A 23,142-nucleotide genomic window follows, 5' to 3' on the forward strand; every position below is an offset into this window, starting at 1 on the left:
GACTAGCTACCACGTGCGACATTTGTCTCTGTTCTCGACAGCATTTAAACTCCTTGGTGGCTTTAACAAATCAGTGTGAGAAGTAGAATTGCTGAACAGCAACAGAACCCTTTAGGGATAACAGCGCTTTCCAGGTTTTGTGGATGAGAATTAATGCTTTTAGTTTTCATAGATAGGTTCTTTAGAATATTAATATTGTTGTAAAAACAAACTGTTTTACCTTTGTGTTTTCTTTTTATTTGTGTTTTGATAATATAAAGCCTAAGCCTGCAGACCGTGGAACCAATGTAAACAATCATACCGTGGTCAAATTTATATCTTTATGAGGAACCAGAGTAATGGGTTTCTTCTGTTGTGTTTTGTATTGGGCCATAGCATATTCATAAACTTCAGCCTGGCTTTTTACGTACAAACTAGGTCTGGCCTGCATACTCTCACACTTCTGCTTTCCTGTGTTTTGCTGGAGTCTTATTGCCAGCATAGAGGACTTGCCACTGTTGACTGTTTCTCACCCAGTGGTCACCGAGTTCCATTGCCTTCGCCTCATTTAGACGTTGTTACTAGTGAGTATGTGATTCCTGGGCTGTCGGTTCAGAGGACGGACTGATTGGAGGGCCCCTGATACAGGAGCCTCATTTCTTCTCGGCCTACTTTCTAGCTTAGTGGAAGTTGTGAGTGATTATTTAAGGCAGAGTATCTGAAGCTTCTGGGTACAGTTGCAAGATGTATCAGTTTAAGAAAATAGCAGCTGGGCAGTGGTGGCGCACGCCTTTAATCCCAGCACTCGGAAGGCAGAGGCAGGTGGATCTTTGTGAGTTCGAGGCCAGCCTGGTCTACAGAGCAAGATCCAAGAAAGGTGCAAAACTACACAGAGAAACCCTGTCTTGAAAAACCAAAAAAAAAAAAAAGAAAAAGAAATTAGCAGTAGTTGGTTGTCCTTGGATCTATGACCTCTCCAGCTGTGGGTTCTTGCTGGGTTTACAGTACCAGGCGTGAGTTCCCTCTACCGGACAGGCCTTCAGCCCAGCTAGAGGCCCGTTGGTTTACCCCGACAGAAGTGCCACTGTTGCACTGTGGTGGGTCCTGCCGGGCCAGTGGTTACTGTGGTTCACAGGCTTTACAGCTGGGGACTGCTGGTCACTTTTCTCCCCTGGCAACCTGCCTGGCACCTTCCAGTGCTGTGAGAACTAGTCCTCGGGGAGGAGCCTTCCAGTGCTGTGAGAACTAGTCCTCAGGGAGGAGCCTTCCAGCTCCTGTCAGTACCAGCTTGACTCGAGTCCCATAACAATAATCTGTGGTGTCTTCAGCAATAGGGTCTCCTCTTGAAGCTGTAGACAGAAGGCGATCAAGGGCTGTGGTGCTAGCCTATACTGATTTAGGGGTCTTTTGGACTTCCCTGACCAATGATCAAAAGGAAGTTTCTTGTGTTAGTAATGATGTTTTTGTTTAGATAGTCTAGACCGGTGGTTCTCAGTCTCCCTAATACTGTGATCCTTTAATACAATTCCTCATGTTGTGGTGACCCCAACCATCACATTATTTTTGCTGCTAGTGCATAACTAATTTTGCTACTGTTATGAATCATAACAGAAATAGTGGTTTCTGATGGTCTTAGGTGACCCCTGTGAAAGGGTCGTTCATTCCCAAAGGGGTTGCGATCCACATGTTGAGAACCACTGGGCTATGGCTCTTGGGGGAAGCATTATCACCTCACATGGTATAACTTCATTTTGTGTGTGTGTGTGTGTGTGTGTGTGTGTGTGTACACATATACACACATATATGTAATTTTAGGTAAACATAAAATTATGACTTGCTATGGCTTTTTCAGACTTCTTTAATGTTATTTAACCACCTTCCTCTGTATTATCCTTCCTCCCAGTTAAGGCCCTCCACTCCACTTCCCCCCTTACCTCTTCAAAGCTCTGGGGTCCTACTATTTCCTCCCTATCCCCCCCCCAGCTCCTTCTCACCCCTCCCCTCTGGTCACAACTAGATGTCTTCAGGTGTGCAGTGATCGAATGTTTATTTTTATCCCTCTCACATGAAAAGAAAAACCCTTAAAATCTTAGGTGATAGATTACTGTGATGTTGATTTTCAAAGATTTTTAATTGATTAGTTTTTATCAGAAAACCAAATTAAGTTTATCTTGTAGTTTAGGAAAACAGGAATGCATAAAACTCACCTGCAGGGTGAGTCGAGATCAGTCAGAACCTGGGCTCTTCCTGGGCCTGCTGCCTCCTCCTTGGGCAGCATGTCTGTACCTCTGCAGGAGCCTTGGTGGCTTTATGTCTACTTGGCAGCACTAGGCTAAGATCAGTGAGTGTTAGCTGCTGTTGGGAGCCTTTAAAGAATCATTGTAGAAGACACTAGAATACCTTTGTGATTATTTCCTCAACCTGGTTCAAGTGTCTGTAGTTTACGTGCTTCTTTCAATCCCCTGCTAATTTACCAACTAGAATTTGTCCTCTGGAATTGTGTTCTGCATTGAAGACTATTTTTCTGACAAGGCCCCACCTCCAGAGGCAGAGCTCCAGGTTGTCAGTGACTGCTGTTTGCTTCAAGAAGACCTCTTGTAGCTTTCCCAATACTTAAGTGGGCAGCCTTAAACATGTGTATATATAGGAAACACTAACTAGACTCAGTGGTGTGTATGTGTGTGTGTGTGTGTGTGTGTGTGTGTGAATAAGAGGGTAAAGAAAAAAATTAGAGTGCATTTTTTCCCCTCTGCCAGGGACAAGGGGTTATTTTTTTAAAAATATATACTGTATTATCTCATATTCTTTGATAAGCTATACCATTAAGAGAAAAATATATAGGCAAAAAAATAGAAGTTGGTTTTATAAAGATCAGTTCTAGAGCTCTTAGGAAAGTCATTGTAATGATACTGCACACTCTAGTTTTTACTTAACATAATTGAAATATTTGAAGGCATTTTTACATTAGTTCTTTTCCTACAACTTAATTGCAGTTTATCTATTATTACCAGAAGCATAGAGTTGGCACTTGAGCATTCATTAAAAAAATTCTATTATAAGATTTCTTAAAATTCATTTTAGAGTTCAAATAAATACACATTTAAAAAATTTAAACAGTTCATAAGATCTCAAGTGTGTCAGAAGTTGACATTTTGAAATTCAAATATACTGTTGTTCAGTTCAGTTTTGTGTTGGTTGATTTTATTGTACCTAGGGTCTTGGTTATTGAGAAATAATAGTAGACAGGACACAGGACATAGCCATGATTAAATTAAAAAAACTTTATTTTTATTTCTATAAACAATCAAGAATTTGAAGTTGTAATAATCACCAGAGTGGCTTAGGGAGAGTGAGAAATCCTTGGCATCTCACTGAGTCTACATCAGACTAAAATTCACCAGAAATGAGATGGCCTGAATATGTTTAGAGTCCGACTTTGAAATGTTGGAGCTGAATTGAAGCTATTAGTTGTCTGTGGAGCAGTGTCTTTCTCCAAGGGAAAAAGAAAGGCATTGCTTCTGTGGAGCTGCTGCCTGGCGCCTCTCAAACTCCACTTGCATGTCAGCACAGGGCAAGGTCCGCCCGTGGCCTGGCTCCACGAGAGCTGGACCCCTGCTGCCTTCTCCCAGGCAGTTCAAACCGGGAACTGTATTATTGAAGCCTTGGATTAAAAGGGATTTTTAGGTAAAGCAGGTGAGATGTTAACATATACCACAGTACATGTTCAAACCCACTTGTTTTCCTTAAGTGAATATTTTGTTTTGTGTATAGATTTTGTAAGTGTTAATAAGCATGCTTGAGTACAGAGATCTGGTAACTGTAAGTAATTATTAATTACCTTCTAAAATGATAATTAGTTTGTAAAGAATAAGTTTAGGGCTGGAATATAGCTCAGCTGTAGAGACCCCAAGAAGTCCTGAGTTCTAACTTTTAATTATAATTTATTTATGTTTTACATGGGTTTATGATCAAAAAACTTGACTGCAGAGCCTTATTTCTAGACTAGTGACTCTTAAGTTTATAGGAGCATTAGTATACTTTATATTGGGGGAAAGTTTGGCACACTAACACATCCTAACTAATCTGGGTATCCTTAGAACTTGTTATGTTCTTGCCTAGCCCCTGTGTTGTGTTCTTAAGCAGTCTTATTATATTATGTGAGCATAAAATAAATTGATACTTTGTGCCTATTTTCAAAGATTTTTTTCTTATATTTTTCTCTAATGTTAATGGAAATTATTTGAAAAACTGTGTGTTTCTATACATAGCTTTGTCTTTCTTACATAATCATTTTCTTTGTCTAATCTTGTTTCCCGCCTTTCTTTGGTTACCATTTTGTCCCAGGTATGTCCTCACGGATTCTAACTAGTGTTCAATGACTGTGTGCTTTTTGGTAGTACTTAATGCCACTATTTGTCTAACGATTCTCCTGTTTGAGATAGTTTCCAAATGTTTCTAATCACAAGCACTGTATTTTAATATTGTTCTGAAAAGTCTCTTCTGATTTTGACCTTTTTCAATAAAATTTAGGAACAGGTTCACTGAGGAACTACTGTTTAGTCATAGACAGTGAGTGGGCACCAGAGCAGTCATTAATCCCGAGGTGTCTGCTTCTGTGACTTGCACTCTGATGGTACTGATAGGCAGCAGATGTTTCGGGTTCTGTGACTCTAAATAAAGACCAGGGAGTAGGAGTTCTAATGAGTGATATTTCTCCTGCTCCCATCTTAATCAGTTATGTGCATCTTTCCTGTAGAATGTAAGATGCCTGGCAAAGGGAAAGGAAACAAAAAGTAAGTTTGCAAAGGGCAAATTAACCCAGCAGACAGCTTCACTGTCTGTTCTCTGTAGGTTAGTAATTGGATCTGCCAGAAAGAACTGACACAGATTAACGAGAGGGAACGTATGCGGGCTCATTCCATGTGAGCACGAGGGCATGTTGCAGGGGTGAAAGGTGAACGAATACCCGAGCTGTGGTAGCTCATAGTCCCCAGCAACGTCTTAATGGACAGCCACAAGACCCCATGCAGCAGCCTGCTTATTCGTATTCATGGTCAGGAACCTTGAACTGCTCTGTATTGCCACCCCCGACCCCCCCCCCTCCTGCGCGCATACGCACGCACGCACGCAGGCACGCACGCACAAGCACAAGCAGTCGCTGGGTCGTCAGTGGCCCTTACTTAAGCATCCACCCTGCTCTTCGTGACTCAGAACTGCCGCATGTGCTTGAGTCTCTAGACTCTGCCCTTCCTAAGGCTGACGAGCCTGTAGCTGAACCACAGCCTACAGTGTGCCACCCAGAGAGCAAGGCAGTCGTGCTGCTGGCGTCCAGCTGTTTAGAATTCGCAGGGAGCTCGAGATACGCTTCACAAAGAAGATGTTTAAACATTGGAAAATTAAGTGTTACATAAAAATGGCAAATAGAAAATATATTTTAAAAAGAAAGGACCGGGTGGTGGTGGTGCACGCCTTTAATCCCAGCACTTGGGAGGCACAGCCAGGCGGATCTCTGTGAGTTCGAGGCCAGCCTGGGCTACCAAGTGAGTTCCAGGAAAAGGCGCAAAGCTACACAGAGAAACCCTGTCTCGAAAAACCAAAAAAAAAAAAAAAGAAAAAAAAAGAAAGGAAACGTTGACCCTTATGTATCCAGCAAATGCCAGACCTAGCAAACTATGATAGTCTTCTGTCTTTGATTTAAAAACATCAAAGATGAAAATAGTAAAATATAAAAATAATTAATGTTTTATAATCTCTGGGGGGAAAATCAGCAAAGGACTATCATTTAAAGCATTCCTTTCTTTAATTTTGTAATTTTTGACTGTGGACTACCTTGGGATGTCAGTTCTGTTTAACAGAATTGATAATGAGTAAGGCAGCATAATTTTTATTATAAAATTCTTGATTTGATTAAAAACTCCTTAAATAATTGAGTGTGTGTGTTTATGGGTTTACCTAGTAACCCAATGAGACTGAGCAGCTGCAGAGCAGAGGAGGAAGAAGGAGAGCTGAAAGTACTTCTTGGGGTGGGAAATGAGTTGACGGGGAGTGAGAAGGACCCTGGCTTGTCGGGAAGCCAGGCTATCCCTGAAGCTGTGAAGGGAAGGTATCCTGGATACCTACCTACAGCTCTGGAGGGAAAGTTATTTGTCGGGAAGTCAGGCTATCCCTGAAGCTGGGGTCCTCTGGGGGATGGTCTCCCCACAGGATCTGGCAATCCTGCTCCTCTCTGATGGCTGTTACAGCTGACCTCTGCTCTGGCCCAGAAGGGAGTTTTCCAGCAGAGATACCTGTTTCTTCTTAGCTCCTGCCCAAGATCTTACTTCGGCTTCACTCTGCTAAGGGGAGACTCCTGCAGAAATGTGGCAGTCTGCTCCCACTCCTGGGGAAAGTTGTTATTTCTGCTCCACTCCCAAGGGAGCTTCCCAGCAGAGATTCTGCTCCACGCTGGCCAAAGAACATCATCACCCAAAACTCTTTTCAGAAAGCGATTTATTTGGGAAGGAGTCCAGCAGAGTGGCTGCCTCTGCCAGGGTGGAGAAGGACAGCTGCTAACTGAATAGGCACAGGGCTTGTATAGGGCTTCCTGGGGGCAGTGTTTCCAGGGAGAAGAAGATTGTCAGGGGCAAATGGTCAGATTTTGATCCCTTGAGCTTAGACAAGCTCAGACTGGCTAGATTTTGTGCGCAAGGATTGGTTGGTTTTCCTGCTCAGGGATTGGTTGGTTTTCCTGCTCAGGGACTGGTTGGTTTCCTGTCCAGGGATTGATTGGTTGGTTTTCCTGCTCAGGGATTGGTTGGTTTTCCTGCTCAGGGATTGGTTGGTTTTCCTGCTCAGGGATTGGTTGGTTTCCTGTCCAGGGACTGGTTGGTTTTCCTGCTCAGGGATTGGTTGGTTTCATGTTCAGTGGGACAGAGATAGAGCTGGCTCTGGTTTCAGGGCCACACTGTGTTTCTTTGGCCCTTTTTAGCCTTCTGGCTCTAGTTTCAGGGCCAGGGTATGTTTCTTCACTAGCTCTGGTTCCAGGGCCAAAGTGTGTTTCTTTGGTTCTGGTTTTAGGGCTAAAGTGTTTCTTTCACTGGCTCTGGATTCAGGGTCAGGGTGGGTTTTTTTTTTTTTTTCCCACTGGCTCTGGGTTCAGGGTCAGGGTGGGTTTCTTTCCCTGGCCTTTTTACCATACAGTTATATTAACAGTTTCCCTCTGAAATGGAAGAGATTGAAAAAGCTGTGTTCTCCCAGATAAAATGATGACAGATATTCACCTAATAGAACATTGAAATGTTGCAGGGTCACCTTACAGCACGTTAACATGGTGGGTTTGTGGCCAAAACATGTCTGTCCTTAAATCTGGGAATACCTAAAGCGGTGTGGACAGAATTGGTAGAATTCAGTCATGTTTATGGATGTTTATGAATGTCAGCCGTCACATTCGTGTGTCTTTACATCGCAGCCTGTCCGGCACATGAAGTACTCCTTGTTTAGGAAGTCTCTCCTCGGCAGCGTTTCGGATAACGGAGTAGTGACCCTCTGGGATGTGAACAGTCAGAGTTCATACCACAGCTTTGACACCACACACAAGGCTCCAGCGTCGGGCATCTGCTTCTCGCCTGTCAATGAATTGCTGTTTGTCACCATAGGCTTGGATAAAAGAATCATCCTCTATGACACTTCAAGTAAGAAGTAAGTGTGATAATGATCCTGAGTATTTGTTTTGAGTTCGGATCTCACCTAGCCAAGGCCGGCCTCAAACTTGCCAGTTAGCTAAACATGACCTTGAACTGGAGATCCTTTGGTGTTACTGAGTGCTCAGATTACAGGTGTGTCACCTCACCCAGCTTATGTGGTACTTAGGGTCAACCTAGAGTGCTGTGTATGCTAAGCAAGCACTATCCACCAACCTACACCGGCTCTAAGGTGTCCATGCTTTAATTTAACAACAGTTACTTCATTAACAGACATGTTTGTGACTTAGACAGGCTTCTGTTACTATCAGCGGGATCTAATATTTGTACATTGGATGTATCTAATATGAAAATTTTCTTGTGTTTTCTCACATAGAAAAGAATAATGGATATAGCATGGACATTAGGATGCTTTTAGACCATGAATGTTTTGAGAGAGAGAGAGAGACTGAGATTGATTCATTATATGTCTTTATTTCACCATTCTTAAGATTCTTTTGTAAAATACAACTAAACGCACTTATTTTTTAAAGCAGTTTTGTTTTAAAATTTATTTTCTGTACCAAAGTTTCTAAACTAATTATATTTTGGTCTGGTGTTTCTCTGTTATGGGTGCCGTCCTGAGCACTGTAATATCTTTCAACACTGTCCTTGGTCTCCCTAAAACACAGTGGCATTTGCTGAATTATGATAGTCTCCAGACATTACCAGATACATCCCTGAGAAATGTTGGCCCTGCTTAGCTAGATGATCTTCGAACCGTTCAAACCCTTCTTTTGGGATAACTGCTTAAGGTAGAACTTTATTTTTTAAAAGAAGAAAAGGCTGCTAGAATTGTATTTAACGATAAGCAGTATTTAAAGATCATGTAGAATGCGGAGGTGGCTATCCGGAGATTCCACACTGGGGCCTTTTGCCAGTACACCAGTGACTTGGTTCACATCTGGCAGCCTCTGGGCTCAGGAAGCCCTTTTTCCTCCTCTTTGTCTAGTACCTGATAGACCAGCAAAGAGCAAGTCAGTCTCCATCGGCCACACAAACTGTGTTGTTTTTAGCCTTTTGGTCAGGAGATGCACAACTCAGAACAGAGGAACATCTGTTCCTGTGAAAGGTCACAGTCCCCCCAGAGACAAGCAGGCCACTAAGTGGAAACTGGATATGTGGTGCCCGCTCAGCCCTGAGGCTGGTGGCTGTTTGTAAGTGACACTCGGGACTTTGTCACCTCCCTGCCATCGAGTACTGACTGGAGGGAGTAGGTGGTCTGCCTGGAACATGTCGGCTGTGCCTTTGATGTGAGTAGAAAAGTAGGGTGCAGTGTCTAGTCCTTACAGGTCATTCTGTAACATGTGTCGGGACAGACTCCAAGCAGCTGTAAACAGCTGTTTGGGGTATGCATTGCTTGCCCAGTTCCGACCGAGTGTTTTTGATCAATAGTTGTGTCCTCCAAGCTTACACTCCCGTGTATACTAATAATTGCGTATCTCCTCCTGTCCAAAGGCTGGTGAAAACGCTGGTGGCTGACGCTCCTCTGACTGCCGTAGACTTTATGCCTGACGGAGCCACTTTGGCTGTTGGATCCTCTCGGGGGAAAATCTATCAATACGACCTGAGGATGCTGAAATCCCCCGTGAAAACCATCACTGCCCACAAGACATCTGTGCAGTGTATAGCATTTCAGTACTCCACGTCTCTGATGAAGGTGAGATGTTCTCTTCCATATTTTCAGGTTTCCAAAAAATCCCTAGCTCAGAAAATGAAAATTGTATCTTGTCCACGAAACACAGCATTGTATTGCTTCCTAGTGATTTTATATGGTGACATTATACATAGTTTTAATATAAAGCCATCTGAGACTTGATTTTAAATCATTAAATTTATTTAATATTTAATACTTATGTAAACCTTCATCAAAAGTACTCTAAGATGAATTTTTGTTTAGAGCAAGCTTCAAATATACAAAAAGAAAAATTAAGTTTTTAATTTAGCAGGGCATTTATAAAATATTAATGTATAGTATGCCACACTAGTAACCTGAGCTTTTCAATATTCTCTTCCATTCAGGCAAGTTTAAGTAAAGGCTGCTCAAATAAGGCCACATCAGGGACCAAGCGGAGTGTCGCTGTGGGCGGTGGTGGTGGGGCTGCTCAGAATTCTGCGACTGTCAGAGAGGTATCCACCCCTTCAATTGCAACAGTTCTCCCGCAGCCCGTGAGCACAGCGACGGCCAAAGGAGCCGGCGCTGCCCAGGACAAAGCAGGTAACTTTCCTCAGGGCAGAGTGTTCTGAGGACTCTTTCCCCAAATATCACCTAACTAGCGCTTTTTAGGAGAGCCTTGGACACATTTGAGTGTTTAGGTAAAACTGACTTGTAGATACTGTTGAAGAAGTGAAGCTTACTAACTTTACCTTGTTAAAGAGCTCTTGGGAGCACTTAGCTGGATTCCTGTTGGGAGAAGGAACGATTCTTTTAGAGAAGTCATTCCTCTTGAACACTCCCTCCCTTAGACTGGCTGAGTGTGTGCTGAGTGGAGGGTGGGAAGGGAAGGGAAGGGAGGCCGGTGCTGTGTGCTGAGTGGAGGGTGGGAAGGGAAGGGAGGCCGGTGCTGTGTGCTGAGTGGAGGGTGGGAAGGGAAGGGAGGCCGGTGCTGTGTGCTGAGTGGAGGGTGGGAAGGGAAGGGAGGCCGGTGCTGTGTGCTGAGTGGAGGGTGGGAAGGGAGGCCGGTGCTGTGTGCTTGGTTTGACCTCATGGTTCCTGATGTTTCATGTCATAAAATGAAAAGTCAGTCAGGTGATAGGACGGATATTTGGAAATGTCGAATAGTGCCTGGCACGCACTTACCTGTTCGTTTGTTCATGGAGAGTTCATCGTGTGTAGATGATCTCCTCTGATAACCTGCTCTTCTTTTCTTGTGGGGTCTGGGGATCATCTGCAGCTTTTACTGCTTATAGGGCAAGTCCTGTTCTGACTAAGCCATCCTGGGCTCTACTCTCATTGGCTTCCCTTCATACACTAAGATAATGTTTAATGTGTAAGATGGTTATGGCAATCCGAGAAGATGTATCCCAAGTGCCTGGCACACAGACACTCAGTGAACCATAGTATTGGTGATAGTGTAGTCATGGTCATGACCATGACAATGACAGACTAAAGTTGTAAAAATTCCTATTTTTACTGGAGTTATCCAACTTACTCATTGAAAAGAACCTCTGTAGACTTGTTGCTGGCCCTTAGTTTAAGTAGGAAATAGCAATTTTTAAGAAGTGAAAATTAAGGCTTTAGTACTATTTCCCTATGGTACTAACCCTCTGTCTGTTTCAGAGGCTAGGACATCCATTCAAATTTGTTAAAAACTTAGAAAAAAGGAAGCAAACTCCTCCCTGCCCTCATTCTTCCCTTTCATCCCTCTCACTGTGTAGCCCAAGCTAGCCCTGAATTCCTTAGCCTCCCAGTGCTGGTTTACAGCTGTGCATCACTGTCAGTGTTGGGATGGACAGGAGCTTTGGTTTTCTAGCAGTTGGTTTTTTAAGTTCATTTCTTTAACCAGGTTTGGTCAGGTTTGGAAATCCAGTCATCTGTTCCATCTCAGGCTTTTCAGCTTGAGATCAAGGTGCCAAGTCAAGCTCCTTTCAAAATAGACAGCAGCAGCTGCCAGGCCAGGGGCTGGAGTTCACCTCGTTGCTGCATCTCCCGAGAACTCACCACCCCTAACACAAGCAAGATGCCCTTGATGTGTGGTTTCTCCCACCGAGTCTTAGCTCTAAGGCCGTGTACTAGCAAGGCCTTAGCTCTTGCCTACTGTACCATTCTTTATAAGTCTGCCGCTCCTTTCCTTATTGCCAGTGACAAAGGGAGTTACTAAGTCCTGTAGTTTGAGAATGCCGAGAGTCAGGTTAAGCTCCCACTGTTAGTGAAGGAAGTCTTTGGATGGGATCAGAGGCCTGCTTTCTGCAAGTTGGGGAACAGACATTAGCTGACTCCTGTTGTCCTCAGACCTCATGCTTATGCCTAGTAGATGTGTCTCCATCATTTATGGACAGTCAGAAGCATAACAGACCTACACTGTATTCGGTGTACATTAAGAGGGCAGCAAAAGCATATTGATGACATTAGAAACTTTCTACTGAAGTGAATCCTGTGAACAAATGAGCTGTTTTGAAAAGTCCTTCACTGACATATTCTGCTGCTTTCCTTGATGCTCAATTATAAGATTGCCACAATATGGGTAACGTTCATTTGTACAGTCTAGCTTCTGGTGGTAACAGCTATTTAGATGTATGTTACAACACTGATTTTTGTATCCGATTCTCCCAAGGCCTGCCTCGAAGCATAAATACAGATATTTTATCTAAGGAAACAGATGGTGGAAAAAGTCAAGATTTCTCCAGCTTTGATGATACTGGGAAAAGTAGTTTAGGTGACATGTTCTCACCAGTCAGAGATGGTAAGTGTGCAGGTCAGTGGGCGTAGTCTCTTGCTGCTGTTCGATGGGGGTCTGAGGCATGCAATGGTTTGTTCACTTTCTCAGTTCCTGAGTGGGATCTTTCCTGTACCCTGTATGTGAGAAGTTAACATGCTAAAGCAAGTGCTGGCCATTGGACATGGCTCCTCAGATAGCATTTTAACTTCCATAAAGGTTGACCCTCCCTACACCCCTGTCCTGGGGATCCACCCTAGGTCTTCTGTATATTAGGCAAGTGTTCCGTCTCTATACTTAGGTGCCAACAGAATTTCTTAAAGGAGTTTCTACCGTTATAAGCAATCTTTGGTTTGTATCTGCTTCAGATAAACCTCCCTAAAACCTTGGATGCTTGGTATATAAAAATCAAGATTGTTAGTATTTATCTGATATTAATTCAGTGTTTTCATGGCTAGGGAATAGAGGGCCTCTTCTTTTGCACTTCTATATGATAGTTTCATGTGTAGATTGCATCATCTCTGCCACCACCCACCCTGCAGATGTCACATTAAGAAGAAGCCTCTGCCGCCTTGATGCCTAAACACAGTGTATGTCATTGTCCGGCTGTGCTTTCTCAGCTCTTCTGAGGCTCACACGCCTTCGTGGGATGGGTTCAGTGCTAATAGTAGGTGTCAGTGATCCAGGCAAATATCTAGAGGGTTATTGGATAGTTCAATTATTCATGCTTTCTGTTAATTCCATTTCTACCAATTACCTCAGAAAATATTCAGAGACATCTGTAAGGTTTGTGTGTTTACTGTTTTATTTATAATATTGAAAAACCAGGAAAAAAATCTAAGTGTCCATAGTAGAGGATTTAAACACACACAGAGAGGGGAAGGGCAGGGGGATAGAGCAACTTTTTATTTTAGACTGAAGAGCTTTTTTTGCAGGTGTCTAAGTTCATGAATTCTTTTAGTTGCTGCACTGTTTTTCAAATGTAAAATGTGAGGTGTGTGTCTCCATTTATTGAGGCTTCATCTTCGTGGTAAGGAAAACATGGTCAGATACAATGCTTGCTTTTGTTGACTAGAAATTGGTCGGTCTCAAGGGTGCAGTTCTCCAAGGAAAAGGCTTAATCTTTGTGCCTCGGTTTCTTCATCTGTTAAATAAAAACAATTTTTATATTAGGAAGAATCCAGAAACTTACTTTAAAAAGTCTGCATGCATATGCACATGCACGTGTGTGTGGTGGCGGGGAGTGAGAGGAGAGAGTAAGAGGGGAGAGTGTTAGTATGTGATGTGTAGCTTCTAGGTAATAGCTTCTAGGTAAACGTACATACACAGATAGCAAGATTGCTGATCAGGTAATCATTTGCAATTGGCTAACCATGTGTATTTCTGATGAATTTGTGAGTGACTTTTGCCCATTCTTCTGTTAATATGTTAACATCGAGTTCACAGTTTTTGTTATATATTGGTAAATGAATAATTACAATATTGCAATAGTCTGCGATTGACGTTAATATCAATAAAGCCATATGTTTTTATGACATTGTAATACTTGTAAAATATTCTTATTTAAATTAATTACCCAAACAATTTTGCCAGATAATCACTCTCTAGTGTAAATATGCAAACATTGTAGTTTTACTGTATTAGAAGCTTGCCCCAGTCAGAAAGGCACCGGATAGGATAAGCAAAACTGGGTTGTTGAGCACTAGTACCTACTTCAGGGATTGCTCACGCTCTGCTGTCCCCTTCCATGACCATAGGATGGACCTTCAGATTTGCTGTTCGGTGGCAGGAAGCTAAAAAAATCAGAGGGAACATGTGTTATTCTCCTGATGATGTTTGACTTCAGTCATATGCCAGGGTGTCAGCCTCTGGACTCTTGGGAGAGCCAATAGGAAGCCTAAGTTGCTATAGATTCTTTTTTTTTTTTTTCAATTTAAAAAAATGTTAAAGTTTATTATTTAAAAATGTTGCAAATAAATAAATACTTTGATTTTGTTAATTTATTCTAGATGGTGTAGTCAACAAGGGCGGTGATGAATCTATAGGCAAAGGCGATGGTAAGAAATCTTAGGACACATTTTCTTGAAAATCCGAAGCAGTCTGTCCCGCTGCTGTGTCCCAGCTCCCCGACTGCTTTAGCTTTAGAGAGCAAACGCTTGGCCTCTCACTGTTCCTGTGACCTGAGCATCGCTTGGCCAGCTGCCTTGGGCTTCTGGTCACTCCTTCCGTGATGCTTCAGTTGAGGAATCAGCCAGAGCTGCATGCTGCACTGCTTCCAAGCTCGTTTGTGTGGCTTCTGACTGGAGAGACCGTTTCCTGCCCCTTGGGTATATGCCCTCGGCCAAGCTGCCAACAGAGCAGCTGCTTTCTTCAGAAGAGGCAGAATGGGCTTCCTCAGTGAGGCCATGCTGTCCCCTGATCTTGGAAGTGACGTCACACCACTTTGCCCACATTCCTTTCCTTTGTCTAGCTCACATGCAGACTGAGGAATGTGCACAGCATGGAGGTCGAAGGCATGAGTCATCAGGGTTGCCTTACAGGCTGCCACAGACACATGCAACTTAAAACACTCAGTTATCAAGAACTAATGCTGTTAAAACATTGGTTGTGCTTTGTAGTTTTCAAAGTATTGTCACAGGAAAAGAAACTTCTTAAGACTTGCCATGTAGTCCAGGCTGGCTTGTACACATTAGTCTTCCTGCTTAAGCTTCCAAAGTACATCGATGTGCCTGGGCACGTGTGTTTTTAAAGGCTCACCACACTTCCACATAGGAAATAGAGTTTCAAGCTGTGAAAGAATATACTCCCAAATCCATATCAGCTCTGGGAAATAGCTAAGAAATAAGCCAGTCCTCGGACTCCAAATCCCATTTTTTGCTGAATTATTTGCCATCATCTTAAGTAAGTGCCTATACCAAGTGTTTAAGGTTGGGAAACATTGTGTGCATATGGCATTTCTTTTCCCTTTTTCAGGCCTGGACTTTCTATCACAGCTGAACTCTGTGTTCCCCCCGAGAAAGAATCCAGTCACTTCCGGCACTCTGGTCCTGCACTCCAGTCCTCTTAGTGTCTTTACGGGATCCCCAGTAAAAGAAGAAAATGAAAGTCATGAGCTGACGGCTGAGGCAAAGAAAACTTACCTGGGGAAGCAGGAGCCTAAGGAGTCCTTGAAGCAGGTATCCACTGAAACGTAATATCCGATTCAGTGCCTGTCACTCAAAACGGGGACCGCCGGTGGATGTCTTCATTATTAATGCCATGTGTTTACTGGGCAGGAAAAGTTTAAATCTTGGTGTCAGTTTTTAATAACTGAAGAACATCTTTGAGGCCTGTCAAACCTTGTCTGTGTTGAAGATAACTACTCATCTGCGAGAAAATGCCTCATAACTCTCCTTTTTGGGGGAGAAATGATTTTTATTCTCATGAAGGCAAGGGAAAGAATCAACTTCAGGTTTAAAAGAGAAAATCAAGTTAAAATAATGTATATCGTTACCCTATATCTGTGTATGGTCTTCATTCTCGTTGAGGAAAAGAAAGTTCCAGCTAACTCTTACTTCTAAGATGTAAAGCTAAAGCAATGGTGATGTGTTTTTATGTTTTCAGTTCACTGTGTCCGCTTTGAGTAGTGCCCATACTTAATGAAAAACTTAATTTCTTAAGTTGAGATAAAAGAAAAGCGGTATGTAGAAAAGGGGAACAAGTCTTTTAAGATATATTTCCTCTGCAGCCTAGAGCAGGCTGGTGGTCAAGTTGTTCTTAGTGTTCAAGCAAATCAGAGGTGGCTAAGAACGCTAGTGTTAGCACCTTGAGGTCAAAGGTCGTAGGAAGGCCGAGACTGTAGGTTTGCAAATGTCTGTGTTTTCTAGTTTATATTTAAAACTAGAACTTGAAGGATAATGAAGTCGTAAATATAAAAATGTCTTTTATCTTCAGATCTTTCTGTCTAGTTAATGTGGGGGCGGCCAGAGATGGCCGCCTCCCCTTCTCCCTCCCCACCTCTTCCCAGAGTTGGCATCTGAGTGTAATCGACAGGTGCTTAGTAAATGAGCTTTTTGTAAATAGTCACCTCTTTATTAATTATTAACTTGGTTTGCTGCTAGGATTAGCTTCTCAGTCTTTCTCTGTTCCTTATTTCCCTGACCCTACCTACTGGAGGGGAAAAGTGAGAACTGGAGAAATTTTGTGGGGAATAGGGTCAACTAAGCAACGACATGTTAAAGTGACTGTTTGTTTTCAATATAAAGTTTACAAAGTTGATCTCTGGTGCTGAACCTGGAATTCTAAATACCTCTCCATCATCTAACCAAACAAGAAATCTTGAAAAATACGAAAAGCCAGAAAAAGAGATTGAAGCCCAGTTGATACATGAACCCTCCGTCAATGGATCCTCAGCTCCAAGTAAGCACATTGAATGTCCTTGTGTTTGAAAATGTGCAGTTGGTCCCAGCATGAGTGAGTGGTTAAATCCAGCAACATTGTTTTGTCCTCACTCTAATGTGGAAGGGTTTGATTTAATTCACTGTACATAGAATGAAGTGGACTCTTTGAAAAGGCATGGTTAATTACTTGAATTCTGTAAAATATTTGTATTCAAGTTTTATCCTTAGAATTTATGCCGTAGACTCCTAAAACCCGGTTGCATTTAAGGGAGCTAAGTTGATCTGTAAGAACTGCCTGAGAGAGTCTCTTCCCAGAGAGGCAGGCAAGTCCACTGCATTTGTTAAACTCTAGGGCTTTGCCTGGGGCACTGTTCACTCCCGTGGTCCTCCTGTTTGTTTATAATAGTCCTGGCTTATCTGGTTTGTGGTGCAGCTTGTCACATACATCTTTTATAAGAGGAATGATTCAGGGACTCTTCAAGATGAATCCCTCTGTCATGTGTTATTACATTAGACAGTTGGCGGTTTATATGTACAGATAAATGACTATTAGAAATAATGACATAGAAAGTTTCTACAATTTGTATTCCAGACCCTGGGTTTTTCTAAATGACACAGGAACATCGCTCTTTTGCAGGTCCCCAAGTCTTCCTTTACCAAATCTTATTTAGAAATGTTTGATGTCCAACTAAACTATTACTATTTTCTCCACTGTTTAGTTCCAAAGGTATCACCCTCTGTCATCGCTGGAGTAGCCAGTTCCCTGTCAGAAAAAATAGTCGATACCCTCGGGAACAGTCGGCCCAATGCACCGCTGACCTCGGTTCAAATCCGCTTCATTCAGAACATGATACAGGAAACTCTGGATGACTTCAGGTAGCAGTGAGGCACTGAATTTGTTTTTGCTTGTGTGAAATCAGAGCCATTGGTGATGGTGTCTAGGTTCTGATGGTCACAACACCATAGAAAACAGGAAGTTGTATCTTTCTGTGCTGCGCTATGGAAAAAGGGACATTTGTCCGGGGGAGCCAAAAGGTAACGTGATGGAAAAGTCCAGTGTACAGGATGCCCTTGCAGATTGGGTCTTCATCATCAGAATGTGGGCAGGTTTTTATATGCTCAGATGTAGTTCTTACGTGCCATACTTACAGATCACCTTTAGATGCACTGTGGGAAGTGATGTGTGAGACATAGACGTCTATGCATGTTTTATCTTGTTTGGGGGCCTGGGATGGGGGCAGATGTGACTGTACACATGTGGCAGTCAAGAGGCCAGCTTGCCGGGTCAGTTCTCTTTCTGCTCTGTAGAACTCCAAGTCTGCGGGCTTGACAGCAAGTGTCTGCAGCCACTGAGCCATCGCCCAGGCCTGACAGATACCTCTTAAGTGTACGTCTGAGTGTTTTCGGATAGAATACATCAGAGTGTTACAAGTCAATAGGAAATCTCTGTATAACTTAACTGTTCGTCCCGTCATTTGAATTTTCATTATGAAGTTACATTTTGATGCCTGTTCCTCCTACTGCCTTTAGGTATGGCTCTAGGATTTTAGGTCATCATAAATTACAATTGATTTTTTTCACTCAGAGAATATTAAGATATTGGGATTATCTATATATTCTCTGAAATTTGCGGGATCAAACAGTCTTTTTTAAATTGCATGTTCTAGAGTGTTGCTGCCTCCTTTTCTTTGTTATTTCAGAGTTTGGAAGTTATTTTTAGTTACTGAGATTTTTTGTGTGTATGTATGAGATGTTTTCTTTTCTGTCCTTTAATTGCTTGGATTATGAGAAGAAAATCAGAGATGTATAGTTTTTAATTGGTACACATTTCTTTTTAATGTTTAAAATATTTTAAAATATATTTTAAAATATTAGAAATTTTCTTTTTGAAAAATTGTCTTTTTGATAATGTATGTGCTTAGTTTATGTGTCAGATATTAAGAATACAAAAGTGGGAATCTTCCCACAGTGGCCATAGTTTCTTTGGAATAAATATATTGCATCCCAATATGATGAGTGTGTGTTTAATGTGAGTTAATTCATTCCAGATTGGCAAATAGGGCATTGTTGATGGTATGACAGGGAAATTTTGCCATGTAACAACAACTGGCCTGAAGTTGATACATGAACGCAGCAAATGCAGAACTGTCCGACTCCTGCTCTCTCGGCTCGTTGGGGCTGTGGGTCTGTTCTGAAAGCCTTTGTTCTGTGATTGTTCCCTGCCTCTGGGCGTGTTTTCCTTTGCTCTCTCAACTTCACATCCTCAGTCTGTTCCTCTTTCCCTTCCTTTAAGTTTTGCTCAGTAAGATCGTGTTCCTGGTATTTTTATTAGGACTTGTTTTTGTTGGTTCTCTACTTAGACAGTTGTATAGGTGATAAGTGGCCTGCCTTAGTCCTTTCTCTCTGGTCCTCCTATTTTCAGGGCATGGTTTTAAAATATATAAGGGTTTTTGAGCACTGCATAAATATTTATGGCCTAATAGCAAAACTGTCTAGATAACAGCTGAGTCTAGCGCAAATAAAATGATGTTGGAAACACAGAAAGGGAGCAATTTTCCTGGGCAAATTTAGAAAGGTATTGCTGAAGAGATTTTTGTTTCCCACTGAAGTGTGTGGGAACAGCATGAGAAAAGACATGGTTATAAATTCTAAGACTATCTGCAGCGAGAAGAAACTGGCCGAAAGGAGAGCAGAAAGTAGTGTTTGGGAAGGACTAAACGCAGAGTTAGGAGGAGGGTTTTAAGAACAGGAGCCGCGGTGAGGTAGTACTTACTGCCGTGTAGTACATAAGCACTGGAGTGTCAGTTCACACCGGGGTCTGCTGATTCTGGAGGGATGGGCTCAGCCCGCCCTTCCACCCGACGAGAATCCGAGTCGTTCTCTGCTTTGTAGCGGCTTCCACCTCTGCATTGCCAGGCCTGTTTCTCTACTGAGCCTGTCCCTCACTTGCTGGGCCCTAGGGTCTCTCAGGTGGTTGCTCCGTCTGTGCTTCAATAGGTTATATACAGCTGCCCTGTCACTGTGGGCACAGAGGGGGCAGTGTGAGGGACTAGGCCATTTCCTTTAGCTCTCATGGTAGCTCCTGGCGGTGAAGGCCATACAGCTTCTGATGCTCAGTTCCCCGCCGTGAGATGTCCTGTGCTCTGTGCCTTGGGGACTCTCCTCCAGCTCTGTGGCTTTGCTGAGCCCTTATTTTACTACGAGCATTTAGTGAAGGTCCAAGGGAGAGAGTGGACAGTGCGGACTTGACAGCAGAGGTTCTTGGGATTCTACACTCGGCAGCCAGTCTCCAGTTGACTTAAAATCTATAGAAATTTTAGCTAGCTCTTCACCTTCTCATGGTGAGTTTCTTCTGCGCATGTTCAGTCTAGAGTCCTGAACCTCTTTTTTTTTTTTTTCCTCCAGGAAGAACTTGTCCTTGATTCTAGTTTAAATTTCTTTGTATTTGCAACTCTGGATAATTTTAACAGTTACAGTTTTATAGGTCACCAGGCTTGTTCTTGGTATTAGCGTTGAGAGGTAATATCTTAAATTATCTTTCAAGATTTTCATTTGTCAGGCAGGTTCTTTGACTTTGTAGATACTGGGTTGAGGTTTTCTTTTTTTGTTTTGTTTTGTTTGTTTTTGAGACAGGGTTTCTCTGTGTAGCTTTGGAGCCTGTCCTGAATCTCGCTCTGTAGACCAGGCTGGCCTCGAACTCACAGAGATCCACCTGGCTCTGCCTCCCAAATGCTGGGATCAAAGGTGTGCGCCACCCCCGCCCGGCTGGGTTTAGGTTTTCTTAAAGTTAGTTTACCCTGGTTTCCCTTTATTCCCATGGCTCAGTCTTTGCCCCTGTGGGACAGCAGGTGAAGTCCAGAGTATTCACTCCATCTTTTAATCTTGGTCTTGTTTTGCCGACACCTCAGGAATGTCCAGATGCTCTCTGCTCCCCAGCTGCTACTTTATCTTTGCTCTGCTGCTGTCCAGTCCAGTCCAGGCACCATCGAGGAGCTCACAGGTGTCCCCTGGGGACATCACACACCCCAGCCTCGCCTTTCTCCAGGTGCCTCTGTGGCATCTCTAGCCTCTAACCTTGACTTTTCTGGTAGTCACATGGCCTTAACAAGGAAGGTATCTTCCCCTACCAGGAAAGGGTATCTCAAGTGCCAGTCCCCGGTCGCATCCCAGCCTGGTTTGCCATACTGAAATAAATACACAGCAGGATGGAAAAGTAGAGATAAGTATGGATCTGATCTAGAATTTTCCTTTTGTGCAAGACAATGTTTTGAGACCTTGACTGTGTTGATGATTGTCAGATCCGTTTTTTGTTGCCTTTTGTTGTCTATTCCTGGGCACTGCACCAAGGGCCCAATGCTTCTTTATTTCAATATGTAACCCTAAATTCTTTTCCATTGTTGTACTAGAGAACAGGCACAACCTTAGGCACATGCTGTATCACTGAGCTACATCCCTAACACTTGCTGTTTCTTAATACAGCTTTTGTCATACTGAAAATAAAAGAGAAAAAAAAAATTAAATCTGTCATAGTTGTAACCAGAAAATTAAGTTGCTTGGGAATGTGTCTAACCAAAGATGATGGTCTTTATAGGAAGAAGTTGTCTTCTTTTTTTTGAAGGTTTATTATTTATTTATTATGTATACAGTATTCTGCCTGCATGTGTCCTTGCAGGCCAGAGAGGGCACCAGATCTCATTATAGGTGGTTGTGACCCACCATGTGGGTGCTGGGAATTGAACTCAGGACCTCTGGAAGAGTAGTAAGTGCTCTTAACCACTGAGCAATCTATCTCTCCAGCCCTAAAAGTTGTCTTCTTAAAATAATATTTTGATTAATTCTGGAGAATTTCATACAGTGTATTTCCCTCCTATATCCACCCTACTTAACCCCCACAACTTTGAGTTTTTTTTAAAATTTATTTACTTATTTATTTTACATCCCATTCACCATTTCCCCTCCCTCCTCTCCTCTTAGTGCCTCCCCGCCTCCCCTCTGCCCCCGCCCCATCCACTCCTCCTCCAGTTCTGTTCAGAAAAGGGCAGGCCTCCCATGGGTATCAACAAAACACACGGCATGTCAAGTTGCAGTGCAGTAAGACTAAGCATCTCCCCTTAAATTAAGGCTGGGCAGGGCAACCCAGCATGAGGAACAGGGCCCCCAAAGAGTCAGTGATAACCCCTGCTCCCACTGGTAGGACTCACCGGAAGACCAAGCTACACAACTGTCACATGTATATGCAGAGGGCCTGGGTCAGACCCATGCAGGCCCCTGCTGGGAGACCCTCTTGCACCAGGTTTTCCTTTACCCTGAACTGCGCCCACCCCTCGTCTCTTTCAGTACTCTCTTCCTCTGTCCCCGCCGCCCCATGGCTTGTGTTCCCATCCCCATCTACCCTCAGACCTCTCAAGAAGTCTCTTCTGTTTCCCCTTCCCAGAGAGACCTGGGCACCCCCCCCCCATGAACCTCCTTGTTACCTAGTCTCTCTGCGTCTCTGGATTGTAGGTAGCATAGTTACCCTTTATTTTACAGCTAATAGCCACTTATAAGTGAGTACATACCATGTTTGTCTTTCTTGGTCTGGGTTACCTCACTCAGGATGATTTTTTTCTAGTTCCATCCAGTTGTCTTCAGATTTCTTGGTGTCCGTGTTTTGAACAGCTGAGTAATACTCCATTGTGTGAATGTACCGGATTTGTTTATCCGTTTCTTGGCTGAGGGACATCTAGGTTGTTTCCAGGTTCTGGCTATTACGGATAACACTGCTATGAGCATAGCTGAGCAAGTGTCCCTGTGGTGTGGTTGAGATCCCTTGGGTCTGTGCCCAGGAGTGGGATAGATAGCTGGGTCTTAGTCGATCGGCTTCCAGTTTTCTGAGCACCTGCCACTCCGACTGCCCCAGTGGCTGTGCACGTCTGCACTCCGCCAGCCACGCGGGGCCTTCGCCCGTGCTCCACATCCCCGCCAGCGGGAGCCGTCGCTTGTGGTTTTGATCTTGGCCATTCTGACAGGTGTAAGATAGAATCTCAGAGTTGTTTTAATTTGCATTTCCCCGATGGCTACGGCTGTTGAACATCTCCTTAAGTGTTTCTTGGCTTTTTAAGATTCTTCTGTTGAGAATTTGGTGGTGGCACACGCCTCTAATCCCAGCACTTGGGAGGCAGAGGCCAGCAGTCTCTGTGAGTTCAAGGCCAGCCTGCTCTACAAAGAGAGTTTTCTTCTTTACTGCACACCCTGGTGGATTCAGTTTGTGTTGCCCAACTGCTCTTGGGAGTGGGCCCTGCCCTGGAGTGTGATCGATGCTAGAGGCTCCTCAGACAGTAGGTTTGTGCCTATCTGCCCTCCATCCCAGAAAGGAATCAGAGAAACAATCCCATTCGAATAGCCTAGGGCTGGGCTGGGCTGGGCTGGGCTGGGCTGGGCTGGGGTGGGGTGGGGTGGGGTGGGGTGGGGTGGGGTGGGGATAAAGCTAAAGTAAAAGACTTGTATAATAAAAAAACTTAATAATAAAAGAAAGGAAGTTCCAGAGGATAAGGAAGATGCCTGATGCTCATGAATTAGCAGGATTAATATTGTGAAAATGGCTGTCCTACCAGAACTATTTACAGGTTCAGGGCAATCCCATCAAAATTAAGATATGATTCTTAACAGAAATTGAAAATTAATTGTAAATTTCATTTTGAAACACAAAAT

General features: G+C 43.3%; 1 protein-coding gene and 1 non-coding gene across 5 annotated transcripts in view; both read left to right on the forward strand.

The window, feature by feature from the left end:
• The window catches only part of Nedd1 (NEDD1 gamma-tubulin ring complex targeting factor), a 50,110-nt gene that overhangs the window by 19,437 nt on the left and 7,531 nt on the right, over positions 1-23,142 (forward strand). For all 4 annotated transcript variants that reach the window (XM_028880230.2, XM_037196821.1, XM_028880232.2 and 1 more), the window contains 8 exons: positions 7,427-7,656; positions 9,156-9,357; positions 9,720-9,915; positions 11,972-12,100; positions 14,083-14,130; positions 15,047-15,249; positions 16,318-16,471; positions 17,172-17,328. In XM_028880230.2, coding sequence (XP_028736063.1) covers positions 7,427-7,656; positions 9,156-9,357; positions 9,720-9,915; positions 11,972-12,100; positions 14,083-14,130; positions 15,047-15,249; positions 16,318-16,471; positions 17,172-17,328 — 1,319 coding nt within the window. The remainder of the gene's footprint in view (positions 1-7,426; positions 7,657-9,155; positions 9,358-9,719; positions 9,916-11,971; positions 12,101-14,082; positions 14,131-15,046; positions 15,250-16,317; positions 16,472-17,171; positions 17,329-23,142) is intronic.
• Positions 17,955-18,097, forward strand: LOC114700587. Its single transcript, XR_003735719.1, has one exon. It is a non-coding gene; the product is annotated as a small nucleolar RNA SNORA79 (small nucleolar RNA).

The sequence above is a fragment of the Peromyscus leucopus genome, chromosome 18, assembly GCF_004664715.2.
Source record: "Peromyscus leucopus breed LL Stock chromosome 18, UCI_PerLeu_2.1, whole genome shotgun sequence".
In the NCBI taxonomy this organism is placed as follows: domain Eukaryota; kingdom Metazoa; phylum Chordata; class Mammalia; order Rodentia; family Cricetidae; genus Peromyscus; species Peromyscus leucopus.